Genomic DNA, 16,788 nt, shown 5'->3' on the forward strand with positions numbered 1-16,788 from the left:
TATGGTCAGTAGAAAATAGTCTACAGGAAGTTAGATCTGTTTCATTTACATCTGTTAAAGGGAATACTTGTAATGGCCTAGAATGAAAAGGCAATGACTTATTACGTAAAAATAAAATAATGGCTAAAAGCAGGTATGTATATCTTTATGTAAAAAAAAAAGTGTAGTAGGAAGGAGAGAAGGAATTCCATTACTATTGATACAGGCTTTTGACTCAGAAAAGTTATAAATAACATCTCTAGAAATTATTGATGAAACCCAGATTTCTGCAGTACCAGTAGAAGCTGGGACCATTTAGAACTTGTGCATTGCAGTTTGCTGTAGTTATAGCTAGACTGCCATTTGCAGAAAGCTGTGTACTTATGCTAACCATATGCTCTTGGCTTCAGTTTCACAAATCTGTCTGAATACACAGTTTTAAACAATAATGTTCACTGTGAATTTTGCTATTATTTTGGTGCCCCAATATATTAAGAGTTGATCTTTACTTGTGCTTCTAAAATATCTTTTGTTTCTTCAGAGAAGACTAATATTAAACTATTATACGTCACTGAGGAGAAGCCTGTTACTATTTTTCTCATGTTACTATAATCAAATTGGTTTAGGGAATGCTTAATCTGATTAATGATGTTTTGGTTGTATCATCTATTGGCTTTGTACATATTTTAATTTAGAATTTTTTGTCATGAAATAAAACCTGGGACAATTGCTGAAATAGCTGACATACCAGTATTCTCAATTCAGACATATAACGGTAAACAATTTAACATTTAAAGAACCCTTAACTCTGCCTGGTGTAGTTAGTCGTTGGTTGCGTGTGTTTGTTTCCGATGTACACTGTCCCAGCTTTGCACAGATAGCTGACACAGCAGACCTCGATCGAACTGCCCAATTAGACCACAAGACTTGGTTTAGTTGTGAAGGTTTATTGTCAAGAAAGCACGGTCCTAGCTCTCCGGATCAATGTCTACAGTTACACTAACACATGTATGCCTGGTGCAATGGACTCAGCTCAGTGAATGGCAGGACCTTCCATTCTCCCCTCAGCTGGCCAAAGACATTCCCTCTGAGACCAAATGAGGCAGTCATTGCGGCTCCCCAGTTAGCCCCAGTAATATAATAGCAGCAGCTGCTCACTACCATTTTACTGCTTCTTTGCATTCTGTTCACCTTTTTTAAGGTTCCCTTCACAATCATAAGGGCTCTAGACTTATTTTTTCAGTTAAAGCTTACATTCTGCAGAAATTAATGGCCTGAGTCGCACTAACCCAAGGAAGCTCCATGCTTGCCTCAGGCAAGTGAGTGAATTTGCAAGTCTGGTTTGAAGTAAGGCTCTCAGACAGAACATTTAAGAAGCAGCACATATTTGGCCCATATAGCAGAAATACGCAGAATCTCTGATGATAAAGAATAAGGACTGCTGACTTGACTGCACCATTCTGTGACCAGAAAAAACAGTAACCTGAATGATAATGTGTAATTTCCAGTGAGCTGCTAAAAATCCAGTAGAAGGCAACCTAAAACACATAAATGTCAAACTATTAAAAATTACATGAAAACTAATGTAGAATTATATTAGTATCTCCATTGCTTTAAAATGTGTATCTAACAGGTGTCTAAGCAAACTAGGCACAATATGCATGCTATTAATTATATTTCTCCTTACAGATTGCTAAAATAGAAAATATCAATCATTTGGGTGAACTCAGAGTGTTAAATCTTGCCAGAAACCTTTTAAGCTATGTTGAAAACCTTAATGGACTGGATTCACTGACAGAACTTAACCTTCGTCATAATCAAATCACCTCCATGGTAAGTAATAAAACTCAATTAATATTTGTTGTTCTCCCCCCACAAAAAAGTTAGCAAAATACAGTAATATTATCATTTGATTTGAACCATGTTAGTGTTAAACAGTTCTAGAACTATATTATTTTCATTTGTCCTATGATTTTGGTACTCTTATGCTTAGTTTTATGTGAAATGGATGAAACCAAAAATAACACATGGATATTTTATATAAATGATCGTTTATAACTGTGAAGCTGTCTTTATACTAATTGAAGTGCCAGAAGTGAGGAGATCTTGGAAGAAGCTATACAATTCTGGTGCATAGATTGAGTAGGCATCTAAAAATACAGTAAACAATATACTGACTATATCCTAAATTTAAAAATCATGGCTTTTGATCATATAAAGTGCTTTTTTAGTAGTTGCCTTTCTTTTTTTTTAATATGACAGTTAGAGAAAGTCAGTATGATCTTAAAAGAAAACTAAAAATACTATTTTAAACTTTGCAGATTCACTTAACATTAAGCAATGTTTTCAAAAAGAAAAGGTCATCAGTGTCCGACGTTTTGTCAGTGAGAAAGTACCTGAGTAATAATTAAAAATCTGTTACTACAAAAGATATTGTTTCAGTTTCTTACTACATAACCTTAATATAAAGAAGTTGTAACAGACTCATAATACAATAATAAGAGCACATTGCATAAAACAGTGCTGTTTTGCTAAATACCTAGAACAATGTTTTCCCCTGCCTGGAAAGAAAGAAAAATGGAACATGATAACAAAAGAGAGAGGTTAATATACGCAGTAAGTCTTGCTCCAATTTCTTCTTTATTAGAGCTCTTGCCTTGAGTTGTGTCTTAGATCATGTCAACTAATCTGACCACTGGTATATGATTTTCTGACAAAAGTGAACTGTCAGTTTTGCTGAATAGAAAATGGAGGGTTCAGCTCCTATTTTCAGTTTTGTTTGCTTAGTTTTTTTAGCTTTTCTTCATAGTAATAGCAAAGCCCTCTCTTAGTCTATGTGGCTGAGCTGAGAGTTGAGAAAATGGGAAGTTTGGTCCTTTTAAATTCAATCTCCTTTATAACATGTGCAGCCAGCAGAATTCTGTGTACATCTCTCTGGTCAGATATGACATGCAAATAAAACTTCCTCTTTGGGAGTGATGGAGCTTTCCCTGTAGGAATGTTGACTGCTTTTTTTCCAAGTTGATAGGATCGTCTTTTATAAGTAGATTGCAACTGTTAGTGCACCTAGGGTTTTTTTTTTTTAAATTAAGTCTGAGTTACCTCAGGCACTGGTATGAATCTGGGCATTTAGTCATTGACTTCAGCGGTGCCAAGATTTTACTCAGCATTTTTTTGTGAGTTTTTGATTATGTATTTGTTTTCTATCATTCAATGAAGGATATTAAAAACAAACAAACCCCTAAATCGACAGTAACAAAAATGTTGATTGTGTAATCAAAATTTCCTGTGTCATACTACTGTTCAGCTTCATGCTTAGTCCCTGCTCTCTTTCCCTCAGGAATATTTTTTTGATTCTCCCAGGTGTCTAACTGTTCATGTAGTATGCCAAATTATCCACTATTGTTTTTATTCCTTGAAACAATGAGAACATGGAAATGATTGACTAGTGTATGGTAGATATTTTTGTTTCTCTAAATTATAGCCAGACAGTTAATACTCTAAATTTTTAAGAATTAGCATGTTTGGGCTATAGTGTCTGTGATATCTGTTCTTGTTCTCAATCTACTTTGGCTTGGTTAAAGAAAAATTATCTTCATGCTCAGTTCAGGCAAGTCTTGGATCATTTTAATTTTAGTAAAAATGCTTTTTCTTTGGCCTGTTTTTAATTCAAAGGTATTAGAAATTGTGTTCTAGAAGGTGTTGATTATTTAATGAATGCAGTATATTATTTTTATATTTTTACTGTAACCTTTTGTCACAGGATGACTGGCACTTTTAATGGGAGATAGGGTCAGTCTACCTATGCCATAATTAATTAGCTGCTTCCCAATTTGGGGGGGTGAGATTATAGGGGTCAGATGATAGCTTAATGGACACCTGGGCCTCTGCAGGAATATAGGCCTAAACTGGGCCTGGCTGAACTGTGTTTTTTTGAATTGAGTTTGAATGTTAGCATAAGTGATAGACCTAAAAGCATGTGACCAAAAAAGAGTGAGATCATGGGAAAGAAGAGCTTGTTTGCATTAAACTTCTTGTGACCCTTGAAATACCAGCATTATCTTATTTAACGTTTGGGATGATGTAATAGAAATAAAGAAATCTTGCTTAATTGGGTACCAGGTGCAGTAAATAATTGGTTATATATGGGTTGTTTAAAAAGAAATGCTTAGTTCAGTTATTGGGAAGAAATATGGCAAAATAAAATAAGAAGAAAACCTTGAGACGGGAGCTTAGCCATAAGTCTTGTCTTGACTGCGTTTAAGGACAGGACACAGCCTTAAAACTACTTCCTCTGACTTTAGCTAAGGTCTGATAACCAGCAGTGATATCACTTGTTTATTATAGTGTATAAAAGACAAGGTTTGGGGGAGTTTCTTTGTCTCCCATCATGCTGTGACTCCAGAGGGGTATGTTTTGGCCAGTACTTATAACTGGATTGATATTAGGACAGGGGTTCTCAAAATTCATTGCACCATGACCCACTGCTTCCAACAAAGTTACACATGATCCCAGGAGAAGGGCCGGAGCCTGAGCCCTGCCATCCTGGGTGGAGGGAGAGGGGGCTAGAGCCCAAACCCTGCCACTCCAAGTTGGAAGAGAAGGGGCCACAGCCCAAGCCCCACTGCCGTGGGTGGGGGTGGAGCTCAGGCTTCAGCTTCAATTCTGGGTCCCAGCAAATCTAATGCTGGCCCTGGCTACCTCATTAAAATGGGGTCATGACCCACTTTGGGGTTCCGACCCACAGTTTGAGAACTGCTGTACTAGGATGTTGCGTATAAGTTTCTGTATGCATATATTTGTATTTTGAGTGTAATCAACACCCAAGTGGCCTTTGGTCTAATAAAGGAATGCTTTTGTGTAAACTGAGTTGTGGTAAACTTTAGTAAATTATTAGGGAAATTTATTTCCAATAGCCTCATAAGAAGGCTGAGAGATCTATTTTGATGTGGAACCCAGAGAGTGGTCATGCTCTTGTGGAAGGCTCTGAGCCATGGTCTGCAGGAATTTTGCTATACCAGGGGAACCAGGCAGAGGCCCAGTGCTCCATACTGGAGCAGGGAAGGATGGAAGGAATGGAGCCCAGCAAGAGCTGAGAATGTACTTCAGGGGAACCAGTCTCGGGGTGGAGTGCTCTATTCCAGAGCCAGAAAGACTCTGAGGTAACCCAATGAGGGGATGGGTACAGGACCCAGAGGGCTGGTTGAAGAGGAACCACTGAAGGACAGAACAACTTTTTTGTTTGTTGGAACTTGGTTAATGGGAGTTTTGCTACCCCAGAAGGGGATAAGTTTGTTTATGACTTGGCTGGAGGGCTAACTGAACTGACCGATTCGTATGTGGAGTTCTTGGGGACTCTGAAATATGTCTACACTGAAACATAAGCTCATGCCTGAGCCCAGGCTCATGCCTAACCCTCTTGTATCTACACTGCAATTGTACTACTATAGGGCTTGGACCCAGGGTCCCAGGACTCTACAGCACTGGAAGGTCCAAGTTTGAGGTAAGCTGGGACCCAGGATGTGAGCCCTGTTACTTTGCAGTGTAGATGCAGCTCCGCTTGACTTGGGTCCCAGTAGTCAGCTGGAAGTATCCCACAATTCCATGTGACAACTATCCAAACATCTGCAATCCATGCTATTATTTTTTGAAAGGAATGTTTCTTAAATATTGTTAATTAGTCCCTTTTGGATTTCTTGTGCAGCTTTATTTTTAAGGACAGTTTTGGTTTTTCTTTACCAGCGATAGCACAGAATCATTCTTGTTTTTGTTCCTTACAGTTGAATCATGATATAGGACTAAAATTGCAGAATTATCACTTAATTTTGGTACTAAAATGGATTAGCCTTCTTATGCATAGGTTGTATTCAGATAGTGCCATGGGTGGCAGTACCTAATATAACTTGACAGAGTAATTATGGAATAAAAATATATTATAACTTTTGTTGTAACTTCAAACCTTAGATAAACAGCAGTATTGCTAACCCCAATATTTCAGAAATCGAGCTGGATACCCAAACACATGAGATATTTTTAAAATAATATATTTGAAGGCAATTATTTTTAAATTTCTTTTCTTTGCCATCTCATTTATGAGCCTTTAGTAGAGTTCTTAGGCTTTATCTCTGATGCTGTGAGGGCTTAGAAACGTACTGTTCTTGATAGCTGAGACTCTCATTGGCCAAAGTATGGCCGTATGCTCAACTTGAGGGCCTTTGTCTGTCTTTCTGTTTGAAAACTGCATCTGACATCTGATCGGTTCCAAAATTTTAGTCTGAGCTGTATCCCCAGCTGGACCTCTTGCCCTGCTCTAGCCAAACTCCCTCCCAACCCCGCCCCTGCTGGGCTCTTGTCCCTGCAGATGGGCCTTTTGGCCTCCTCCCTTTCCCTGTCCCACTCTCAGTGGACCCCTCAACAAAATCAAGTTGTGTATCTTTCCACAGGGGCTCCTGCTCCATGACTCTAATAGATAAATCTCATAGAGCCACTGCCTGAATGAGCTAAATTGATGAAACAGAACTTCAGTTACTCTGTAACTTCCTTACAGTACTTAGGGTAAACTTACACCCATGTTTGTGATGCTTGCAAGCTATCCCATGATAGGGTTGCCAGTTTTGGTTGGATGTATTCCCGGAGGTTTCATCACATGATGTAATATTTAATTAAAGATTAATCTTTAATTTCTGGAGACTCCAGGACAGTCCTGTAGGGTTGGCAACCGTACAGGGAGAAGCAAATAATTGTGGCTGTGGCAAACTGCTACCCAAAGAAAATACCTTCACATCCCACAGTATTGTGGTCAGTTAGACACTGAGGATTTGAGTAAGAATCACCATGCACGCAATGCTCTTAATATCTAGCCTTTAGGTGTATTTTTGCCCTGCTCTTTCCCCATGTCAACTATAATCACAACAAGAAGTCATGGAGACTAAATCTGATGGAGGGTGGGAATATGGGCCTAGCTACTGGAAAAATACAAATGGCCTGCCCCTGCACCAGTCTCCAAGCACTTGAACTAGGTGTGTTCATATCCACAAGCTGCAAGTTAGAGAATGGGTTTTTACAGGGGAGGGAGATGCACCTAATGGCATAAATGTGTGTTGGATGAGTAATGACAAACCTCAATCCCTAGTAAATGTGGATTTGTATTTCGTGAATACAGCTTGCTCTTATTTGCTTTATTAATATGTTGAATTAGATAGTATTTCAAGTATTCCAAAAAGTTTATAGTAGCATGTAAAACCACAAGTAACAATTTTACACTCTTAAAATACATAGGTTTTGGAAGACTGGACTCCAGAGTCTGTCTATATGTTTTTAGTGCATATGGTGTAGATTTTTATATAATATAAAAGAGTGAGTTGGTTGATAGGAGAGAATCCTTACTTAAGTCTTTCACTAACAGTACGACCACTGCGATCTGGAAGCTAATTCATGAGTTTGCACTTTGAAGCTTTAGTGCAGAATGGTCACAAAATCAAATTTATATTTATGCAGTTTGATTACAGTGTGCTTGCCCTGAAGCGTAAACGCTGAGGCAAGCACCTTGGCTCCTTTCCTGAAAGCCTGTTAAAAAAGGTTAGCAGCAGTCTCATTCTCTTTAACGCTATTTACCTTGCAAGTGGTGCAGCTTGTTCTGCAGAGTACGTATCTGCACTGAAGCACTCCCTTTGAGTCTGCACCAGAGAGAAATGGAGCTGCATGTTCAACAGAAATCAATGTTGCAGCAAGGTTACAGAAAATAGAAATGTGTATATTTCATCATCAGGACAAGTAGAGAGGTTCAAAATATGTTCTCTTTCAGCTACTGAATTTATGCTTCTCTTTATTTCTAGAAAGATGTGGATACTTTGCCCTGCCTCCAGCATCTGTTTCTCAGCTTTAACAATATATCTAGGTAAGGGGGCTACCAGTTTGCTTCTTATCGGTAACTTAAGTATAATATTGCAGCTGTATTAAGTTAAAATTGGAATACTCTGCAGGTGGTTAAATTTTTCTAATATTGCAGATTGTATAAAAAATATGAAATGTCTGGCTTATGCAAAATGTGTGAAACCGAAGTTCTCTAAACCCTCATCCTTTAAATGTACAGTATATTTATGAAAATTCTACTGTTCAGTTTAAAGATGACCATACAGTTTATAGTTATGAAAATAGGATTGTAAATACTGTATAATTTTAGTGTTAATTTAAGTATCTGTTTAACAGTATATAAATTACCTTTATGTTTATATTCATCACTATATACATTCATTTCAACGTAAAATATTGAATGAAAATCTGTTTAATCGATGTGACTAGATTATCCTTAATTTGTATTGCTTTCTGAACATCTTTTGTTACCTAAGGCTGCAATCTGTATTCATTATTATTCACTCGTTCAAACCAGGCCATCAGAACATAGTAACTCAGCTTTCTCAGTAAGACTTCTGTTGTTTTAAGAACTAATGAACATGTTTCATTATAAATGTATAGAAATGTTTGTCATCTACATCTGTCTTCTCATTGTATTTTCAAATGTTACTGGATTCTGTATTTATAGACACCCAAAATTTAAAAAAAAAACTTCATTTTTAAAAGTACTGCATGCACTCTTTTCCTTAGAGAGCAACTTATGGTTGCTCAATATATCATCATAGATTTCTCCATAGCTCTATATTTAACAGCATCAAATGATTTTATCAGAGACCTAGAAAAGGCTCTGCATTCCTTTATTGCTGGAAAGACCGGATGTTTTTGCTGTACTTATTCTCTTTGTAGAGATGAAACATAGGAATGATTTGTTATAATTATGGAAAGTTTTTATAATACTAGTAAGTTAGAGTATTTTATGCAGACCTGCATTTTATTCCTTGCAAAGACCTCCAACTTACTTGTTTATGAGCCTTATGTTCTTAATGCAGTGATGCAGCATTTACCCCTAAAATTACTGAGTATTAAAAAAGAAGTTTGAAAATAAAATATTAGCTTATACTAAACTATAGATATTGCACATGAATTAATTTTCTTGTGCCTCTGCTTCAGGTTTTAAATTTGGATAGTAGCAAACACAGATTAGCATTTTATTTCTGTTGAATAATGGTTGGCTCCCAAATTTCAAACATGCTTTTTGTTTCTGTTCTGCCAACAAATGTCCTAGCCTGGTTTTAGCGGTTGGAGAACTGCAGTGGCCAGTTCCCCTGTCACCAGGAAGTATTGCTGCAGTGAGTGGTAATTACTTTGATTTTATGTAACTGACCTAGAAACTCATCCAGCTCTCAGCTTCCTCTCCCACCATGTTTTATACAAAATTATATTATTATTATTATTATTGAAGTATACAAGGAGAGAAAAGGACCTAAAGTGAAGCTTGGAAAATCCAGTTGTTTACATAATCTGTAGCTGATTTTCAAACAAATATCTTGCTTGCTTTTATAATATATTCAGCGGGATTACAGTGAAGCTATGTCTGCACAGTTTGTCCCTTAGTGGGATATACATACCTTAGACATTGTCTTGCAAGTATGTAATATTTAGTTTGGTTTTTGGTTTAGAGTTGAATTAGTTTAAAAAAAAACAACCTGAAATCAGATGAAAATTGCTCTTTTCCACTGTATGTTTGGACCAACCTAACACTTTACTTGCCAGTCACCATTATAACATCTTGATGGTGGTGGCGTTTGGCTTGTTGAGGTTTTGAAATGTTGACATGCCATTGAACAACAGCATTTCACTGAGGAGGTCAAACAGTACTGAATGTATATTTTGTGTTATGTAACTGATGTGTGACATGTTTCGTCTCAAGGAAATAATTTTAAAAATGTTTTTATGACTGATTGTGTACTAATATTTTGCCTGATGCAGTTTGACTTGACCAAGATGTTTAAACTGAAAATTGGCAAGTTTAGTGGGAACTTCATACACAATTTTAACATTGAGTATTGCTGTAGTAAGATCAGCAAGCATGAAAGTTCCCACTACCCTTTGTATATATTCTCAAGACTTATTTATCTATTTAGATTTACCATATGTCTTGTGGTAAATTCTGAAAATATTTTTTCAAGAAACAATTCTGTATGTGTGTGTCTGAAAAAGAAAATTATTTCAAACAAACAACAATACTTACGCAATGATCTAAAGCATTTACCCATAGGTACCTGATGATAACTTGCTGCTTCTGCTAGCAAGTTATGTTGCAAAAGTCTGGTTGTAGTCACAGCTTAGTTTCCTTAGATTCAGTTAATCAGACATTGATTAAAAAAATCACTTCATAAGATGTAATAATACGGCCTTTATGTTAAATGAGAATATCTCCCAAGGAGGTGTAGAACATTTTTAAAAGACTAATTTAGAATGAATTGTTTTGACATAGCAAGAGTTCACATTGGAGCATCAGTTTAGTGCTTGTCACATGGCAGCAAGAGCTGTTGCATCATGTATTGATGAACACTGACATGTATGAATCGAAATGTCTTTGTAACATGCCTCGTTACAGATGAGGACATATATTTCAAGCTGTTACAGTCTTAATATTAATAAAAGAGTCTCTCCTCTTCATTTTCAGAGGAGGCCCCAGAATGCTACTATTCCTAAAGAAATCTTTTGTAAAGGAGTTCCCAAGTATTCATGTCATTAAGATCTCATAAGTTAAAACCAAACCAAGAACTGTTTTGGGGACTGGAACAAAGAAAATAGTGTCTTATTTCCATCCTCAGCCTGGACAGATTGAATAGTCAGGCAAACTGATAGCAGTCACGCCTGTTACATTAATTTAGATGGAATATAAGGGCTAAACGTAACCCAGTGACAGTCCAGCATTAAACACTGTTAAACAAGGTTTGGGGGTTTGGTAACATGGCAAACACACTGTTAAGAGTCCTTTTAACCTTTTATTAAAGATCTGGAAAAGAAGGAAAAACACTTAAAACATTTAATGTGAAGTACTTGTTAAATAAGCCTTTCATTTTAACAATATTCCTTGTTCCCCTTCTCTTTAGCTGGAGAGTTTTTAGAAGGAAATCCTCCACCTCCTTGTTTGACAGTCTCTTTAGATCATATTAAAGAGAGTAATAACTGTCCTTTTGGGGAAAAGAGAAGAAGTTAGTTGAGATGAGCTGGAGTTGTTGCTGTTGTTGTTAAAGTCCCATCCTGTTTCATCCCAGGCAGTGTTTGGGATTCAGTTGGAGCCTGTAGAGGTGGCGATATCATCTGGGTCCCTCTCTCTGGCATGGTCTGGTCAGGACCGGACTCTCAGGATTAGGATGACGAAGGCCCTGGGTTCCAAAAGATGGTGGGTTTGGCAGCCATGATGGTGAAGCTCACTCCATTAGACAATTTTTCTCCCAAAAGTCTCTTTAAGAACCGACTAAGGGAATGGTGGGTGAAATAGCCCATCCTCTCATTATTTTGTCCACCAATTAGACCTAGTTTCCAATATACCAATTTTGGTTCACTGGTTTCTGGTTCCACACTATTTCCGATTACTGAGCATGATCTTAACAGGCCTTGAGTTATATCACTAAGCCTTTTTTGTTTGGACTAATTGAGTTATTTTTGTACTATTTCCCATCAACACTTGCTTTTATAAGGTTTTGTGACATCTAATGATCTTTCATGCATTTTCTACACCTATTGAAGTTCCGGGGGCAGGCGAGTGCAAACTTTTTTACAGTTGAGCTCACAATTAGGGAAAATATTGTAGGCCCAATTATCATTACACAGCTTGATGGTTCCTTATAAACTATTATTAATTATTTATTTGTATTATCGTAACACCTAGGAGCCCCAGTCAGGGACAAGGGCCATCATTGTGCTAGGTGCTGTACAAACACAATAAAAATCATTCTTTGGACTATTGCTGAATTATCCAGACTTCTCATTTAGATTCCCAGGCAGAACTTTGAGAATTTTTTTTTCTTTTAGAGCAGAACTATTTGACTTGTGCCACTAGAGCTCAGAGAGAGAGAGGGGTGGTGTAAACGTTTGCGGCCAGGGCTCGACCCTCTCTGGGGGTAGGAGGGGAGCCGTGCCGGCCCACTCCACTCCGGTTGGTCCAGGAAACTAGCCCGGCATTCCTTGCAGTGTTTGTCTGTCCGGCAGGCAAGGGACTCAGGCCCTCTGGCAGGGCTGCCATACCAGCCGCGAGGCGCCGGGCCCTCCGCCAAGGCGGACAGCAAACACAGAGTCAGCAACCTCAGGCCCGGATCAGGACTGAGTAGTACCAGTAATAGATTAAGGTCCAGCCCTAGATCAGGCCGGGCAGCAAAAGCTGAGTCGGTAAGCTCAGGCCTTTCGTCACGGCTGAGCAACAGTAACAGTTTTAAAGGTCCAGCCCTAGGTCAGGGCGGGGCAGCAAACACTGAGTCAGTAAGCTCAGGCCTTTCTTTGGTCAGGGCTGAGCAACAGCAACAGTTATCGGCCTCCTCAGGCCAGGGAGAGGGGGAGTCTGCCACCCCGGAGTGGGGTGTCAGGGGGGATGCAGGCCCTCCTACTCCACTGCGTCCCAGCCTAGGCCCTAACAGCGGCTATCACTCCACTGATCAGTCAGTGGGGATCCTGACTGCAACACACTGACATAGGCTCTGGCAACTCCGCAGCCTGACTGGGGTCGACTGCCCCCGGGCTGCTTCTGTACTCCCCCTCGGGACCTACCTGGGTCCTAACGTCGGCCTCTGAAGGGTCCACGAGCATAGGCTCATCGCGACCAGGGCTGGGTGGTAGGTCCGGGAGTTGCTCGGGATAGTCGGGCCAGGGTAGCGCTGGCGGCTCCTCCGGTTAGCAGCAGGGGCGGGGAAGCTCCGGCGGCCCCTCCGATTAGCAGCAGGGGTGGGGAAGCTCCGGCCAGTCTGGGCGGCTCCCCTGGGTTGCCAGAGTCTCCCAGTCTCGAGCTCCCTGAGGTTCGTCTGATCTCTCCGGCTGCTAGGGCCTAACTGAGCTCTGAGGGCTGGCTTTTATAGTTCCGGGTTGCCGCCTGATCCTTTGAGGGGCGGGCTCAGAGCTCCGTAGCTCCGCCCACTCTGGCTTCCGGCGGGGGTCGACCCTCTCCGAGGAGGAGGGGAGCCACGCTGGCCCACTACAGGTGGTTATTACTGGTATTTATTAATATGAAAACCAAGAAGGCTATTTTTATTCCATGTCTTGGACATGTAAATTAATTTGCCAATGATTGTAAACTTTTCAAGGCCAGGACTGTCTTTTATTCTAGATCTTGTAAATCATTGGTTCCCAAACTTTTCGGCATCATGCCCCCTCTTTAATTTTCAAGAAACCCTCACACCCCCCACTTCTCTTTTACCATCATCCGACCCCCCCTTTTAACAAATTAAATTCGTAATTTAAAATTAAAAATAAACACACAAAGTTGGTATAAAATTTTTTATTTAAAATTAAAAATAAGCACAAATAGTTTTTCTTGGCACAAAAAGTTAATAAAAATATAATTTAAAATAAGAAATAGCATAAACAAAATGAATTTATGTGAAGGATGCTGCTGCGTTTTCTTCTCAAGTTGGGAAATCCTAGGTTTGAAGGATGAAAGTATGGAACGCAAATTGTTTTCGACGTCCATTGATTCCTTTGTTTAGTTTTTATTATGACTAAACTTGAAAAGCTGTTTTCACAGAGGTACTCGACGAAAACGGAAGAATAATATGTAGTGCTTTACTTTCGGGTAAATTGAGAAACATTTTATCCAAAATTCCTTGAGGCTTATGCTTTCGAAAATATCTTTCGCCCTTGAATCATATTTCATTTCAAGTGCTTGTGCTTGCAATACTTCTGGCAATGAATTGACATTAATGTTGAATGGATTACGTGCTAATTTATGAATGGGATTGCCAGAAAAGTTGACTGGAAAATAGCAGGTGAATTCATCAGCAAGGCAGTCCAGATGAAACACAGTTTTGTTCTTCGCATCCTCTTTACAAAGTTCTTGGAAACTTTCATTTTCAGCTAATGATGAAAATGTTGGAAAAAACAAAAAGTTAGGAATCTGAGCTTGTGTTCGATGTTTCCAAAGCTTGATTTTTTTCCATAAACGCTTTGATGGCATTGTGGTGTGCTATAATGTTTGCAGCGTTGTTTCCTTGCAGCTTTAAATTGAGATTGTTCAAAGATTCAAACATGTCCACGAGGTATGCCAGTGAAAGTTGAAATGTTTGGTCCGTAAACGCACGATATAACTCGTCTTTTTGGAGTTGCTTGAGGAAAATTTCCACTTCGTCTTTCAGTTCGAATAATCTCAAAAGCATGTTCCCTTTGGAAAGCCATCGTACCTCCATGTGAAACAAAATAATTTTATGATCCACTCCTAAAGAGCTGCAAAAAGTCTCATATTTAAATGCTGTTCTTCACAAAATTGATAACTTTGATGGCTAAATTCAACGAGTCATGTAGGTCGTATGGAAGGGTTTTAGCAGCCAACGCTTGTCTGTGTATGACACAGTGAGTCGTGGTTATGGCTGGATTTTTTTCCTTCACCAAGGTCACAAATCCAAAGCATTGATTGATTCTTAGGTGCTTATGTTGTTAACTGTTGCAGGAGTTCACAGAACCAGATTTGTTCAGTAAGTGGAGGAGGAATTATTTTAATGCAGTTACTCTTTTCAGTCCACAAATATGTCTATTTAGGTTTTCAGATTGTGCCTAGCACAATTTTGTCTGGTCATCAGTAATATCATTGATGTAAGATTGTGAACAGTTTTTTGTTCTATTTACAGACATTCTTACATAACAAACTTTTAGAAGGAAACAAATTTTGTAATAAATAATGACTTTACAGAAAATACACTATTTATTTTTGGATTATGGAATTACCAGCGAGGTGGTCAGACTGTGTTGCAGACTATTGGCCTGATAATAAAGATGTTTTCATGCATGCATAATCCCACTGAAATTGTTGAGGCTGCTCAGATAACTAAAGTTACTAAGGAGGAAATGTTTATGGAGTTGATCCCTGTATTGCACTGTGTTTTTTTCCAACAGACTGATCAACTTTAAAGGTTAATTGAGATGCTTTTTATAATTATCAAAGGTCACGTTTTTCTTCTGCATCATTTGATCATATCAGAAACACCCAGCATAATGCTTGGATCTACATTCTCTTAATTCCTTTTCCTGTTTTAGGTGGTTTTGACATGGCCAAGTGTAGCAAGGAAAGCCCACAATTCCAAAATATAGTTTTAGCAGGTAACTAAATGAGTAAATATTGTTTAATTTTAAACTGTATTTATCTGTAATTTTAAATCTTGGTGAGTATTCCTTAACTGAGTTTTGAATCTTTTATAGTTTATTAACTTAAAATAATTTTAGTTCAGTATTATGTCCAACAAAAATCTAAATTGATCACTCTTAGAATTGCATAGTAGCATGTTTAAGCATTTCTTAGCTCAATGAAGCATAACCAAGGTATTTTACCAGACCTTAATTTTAAACAACATATTTGATGAGCAGTAAAAATAGAAATACATAGTGTTTATTGTTTTAAAATAAGCAATTTGATATCACTAAAATAATATTAAAGAATTTGATGCCATAATTTGACTCATATCTGCCTTGCTCATGCTCATTCTCACTTTGTAATTGAGTTGAGATAATACCTTAGAATATCTTTTAAAGTCAGTAAAAGTGATTATTGTGGAGTTCATTATGTTAATGAAACTGGTAGAAACATTGTGTACAAAATATTTTTGAAGTCTATGGTAAACTTAAATAGATCTAAAATTGAGTTTTTAATTTAGTTTCCAGAAAATTGTACATTTATTTTCTTTTCCCACTGACACAATTTCAATAAACAAGAGGATACATATTGATAACTAAGTCCAGTTATTGCCTGCATCTTCACATGCTTCCCCGCTAAATCTTTTTTCTTCAAATATATTTTTCCTCCAATTTCTTTTTAACTCTGCTGTTATACTCTTAGCAATGTTATTGAACTAAAAAGTGGGCTGAAGAGTCCTGTTCTTCTAAGGCTCTAGCTACGTAGAGCTGGTCAGGACTTTTTAGATGAAATGTTTTTTGTCAGAAAATGCTGATTAGTTGAAACTGAAACTTGTTGAGGGAAAGAGGGTCTGTTTCACGGAACTTTTGTTAAGATGGTTTCTTATATCCAGATGGAATTTCGTAAGGGGACACCCGCCTGAGAATAGTCAATAGCTCAGTGGCTAAGGCACTCCCTGGGATGTGGGAGACTCATATTCATGTTCCTGCAATGAATCAGGCATATCTAGGATATGTTGGCTTTTCTGGGGTGTCTCTCTCTCTTCACTCTCCCCCTATTCCACATAAAACTTTGAAAAAGGTCTCAGTTTTGCCCAGATATGGAGCAGAAACATTTTGGAGGTCTTGAAAATGTTCATGACACAGGAAAACAGTTTTCTGCCCAGCTCTGTAGCTAAGTCATTAGAGGAAGAGAGAGGTCCCCCTTCATGGCTTGCCTGTCATATAAGAGGAAATTTTCCCAGTGTTATGATCCAATGCCCCATACCATCTCTTGCCTCAGACAGGAAATTGAGCCATCTTCTGGGAGGTAGGACATTTTAAACTTACTGAAAAGTTGGTTATTTTCCTTTAGGGAGAAGATTGTATATATTACTGTTGTTTAAAAAACTTTGTGTAATTTGTAAAGTAGCTTATTTAAACAAACAGTATATTAAAAATATGTTATAGTTAGGCCGGAATTCTTGATACCTTTAAACACTGGACATTGTCAACGTTATGAATTTCACAGGGAGAATCTCAATCCTTCCTCCTCAAGAATGGCAAGACAGTTCTTCCTCTCATGTTTTTTGCAGGCTAATTAGGAAAAATATATTTCATTATATGTCAAGAATG

General features: G+C 38.2%; 2 protein-coding genes across 4 annotated transcripts in view; both read left to right on the forward strand.

Moving 5' to 3' along the window:
- ADAL (adenosine deaminase like) overlaps positions 1-16,788 on the forward strand; it is a 168,065-nt gene that overhangs the window by 90,604 nt on the left and 60,673 nt on the right. The gene's annotated exons all lie outside the window — the stretch shown is intronic.
- LRRC49 (leucine rich repeat containing 49) overlaps positions 1-16,788 on the forward strand; it is a 123,995-nt gene that overhangs the window by 33,889 nt on the left and 73,318 nt on the right. For 2 of the 3 annotated variants that reach the window (XM_050967955.1, XM_050967956.1), the window contains exons 8-9: positions 1,669-1,812; positions 7,815-7,876. In XM_050967955.1, the coding sequence (XP_050823912.1) occupies positions 1,669-1,812; positions 7,815-7,876 (206 nt within the window). Of the gene's footprint in view, positions 1-1,668; positions 1,813-7,814; positions 7,877-15,117; positions 15,145-16,788 lie in introns of those variants that run through there. The other variant, XM_050967957.1, reaches the window with a different exon arrangement.

Source organism: Gopherus flavomarginatus, chromosome 9, assembly GCF_025201925.1.
Source record: "Gopherus flavomarginatus isolate rGopFla2 chromosome 9, rGopFla2.mat.asm, whole genome shotgun sequence".
Taxonomy (NCBI): Eukaryota; Metazoa; Chordata; order Testudines; family Testudinidae; genus Gopherus; species Gopherus flavomarginatus.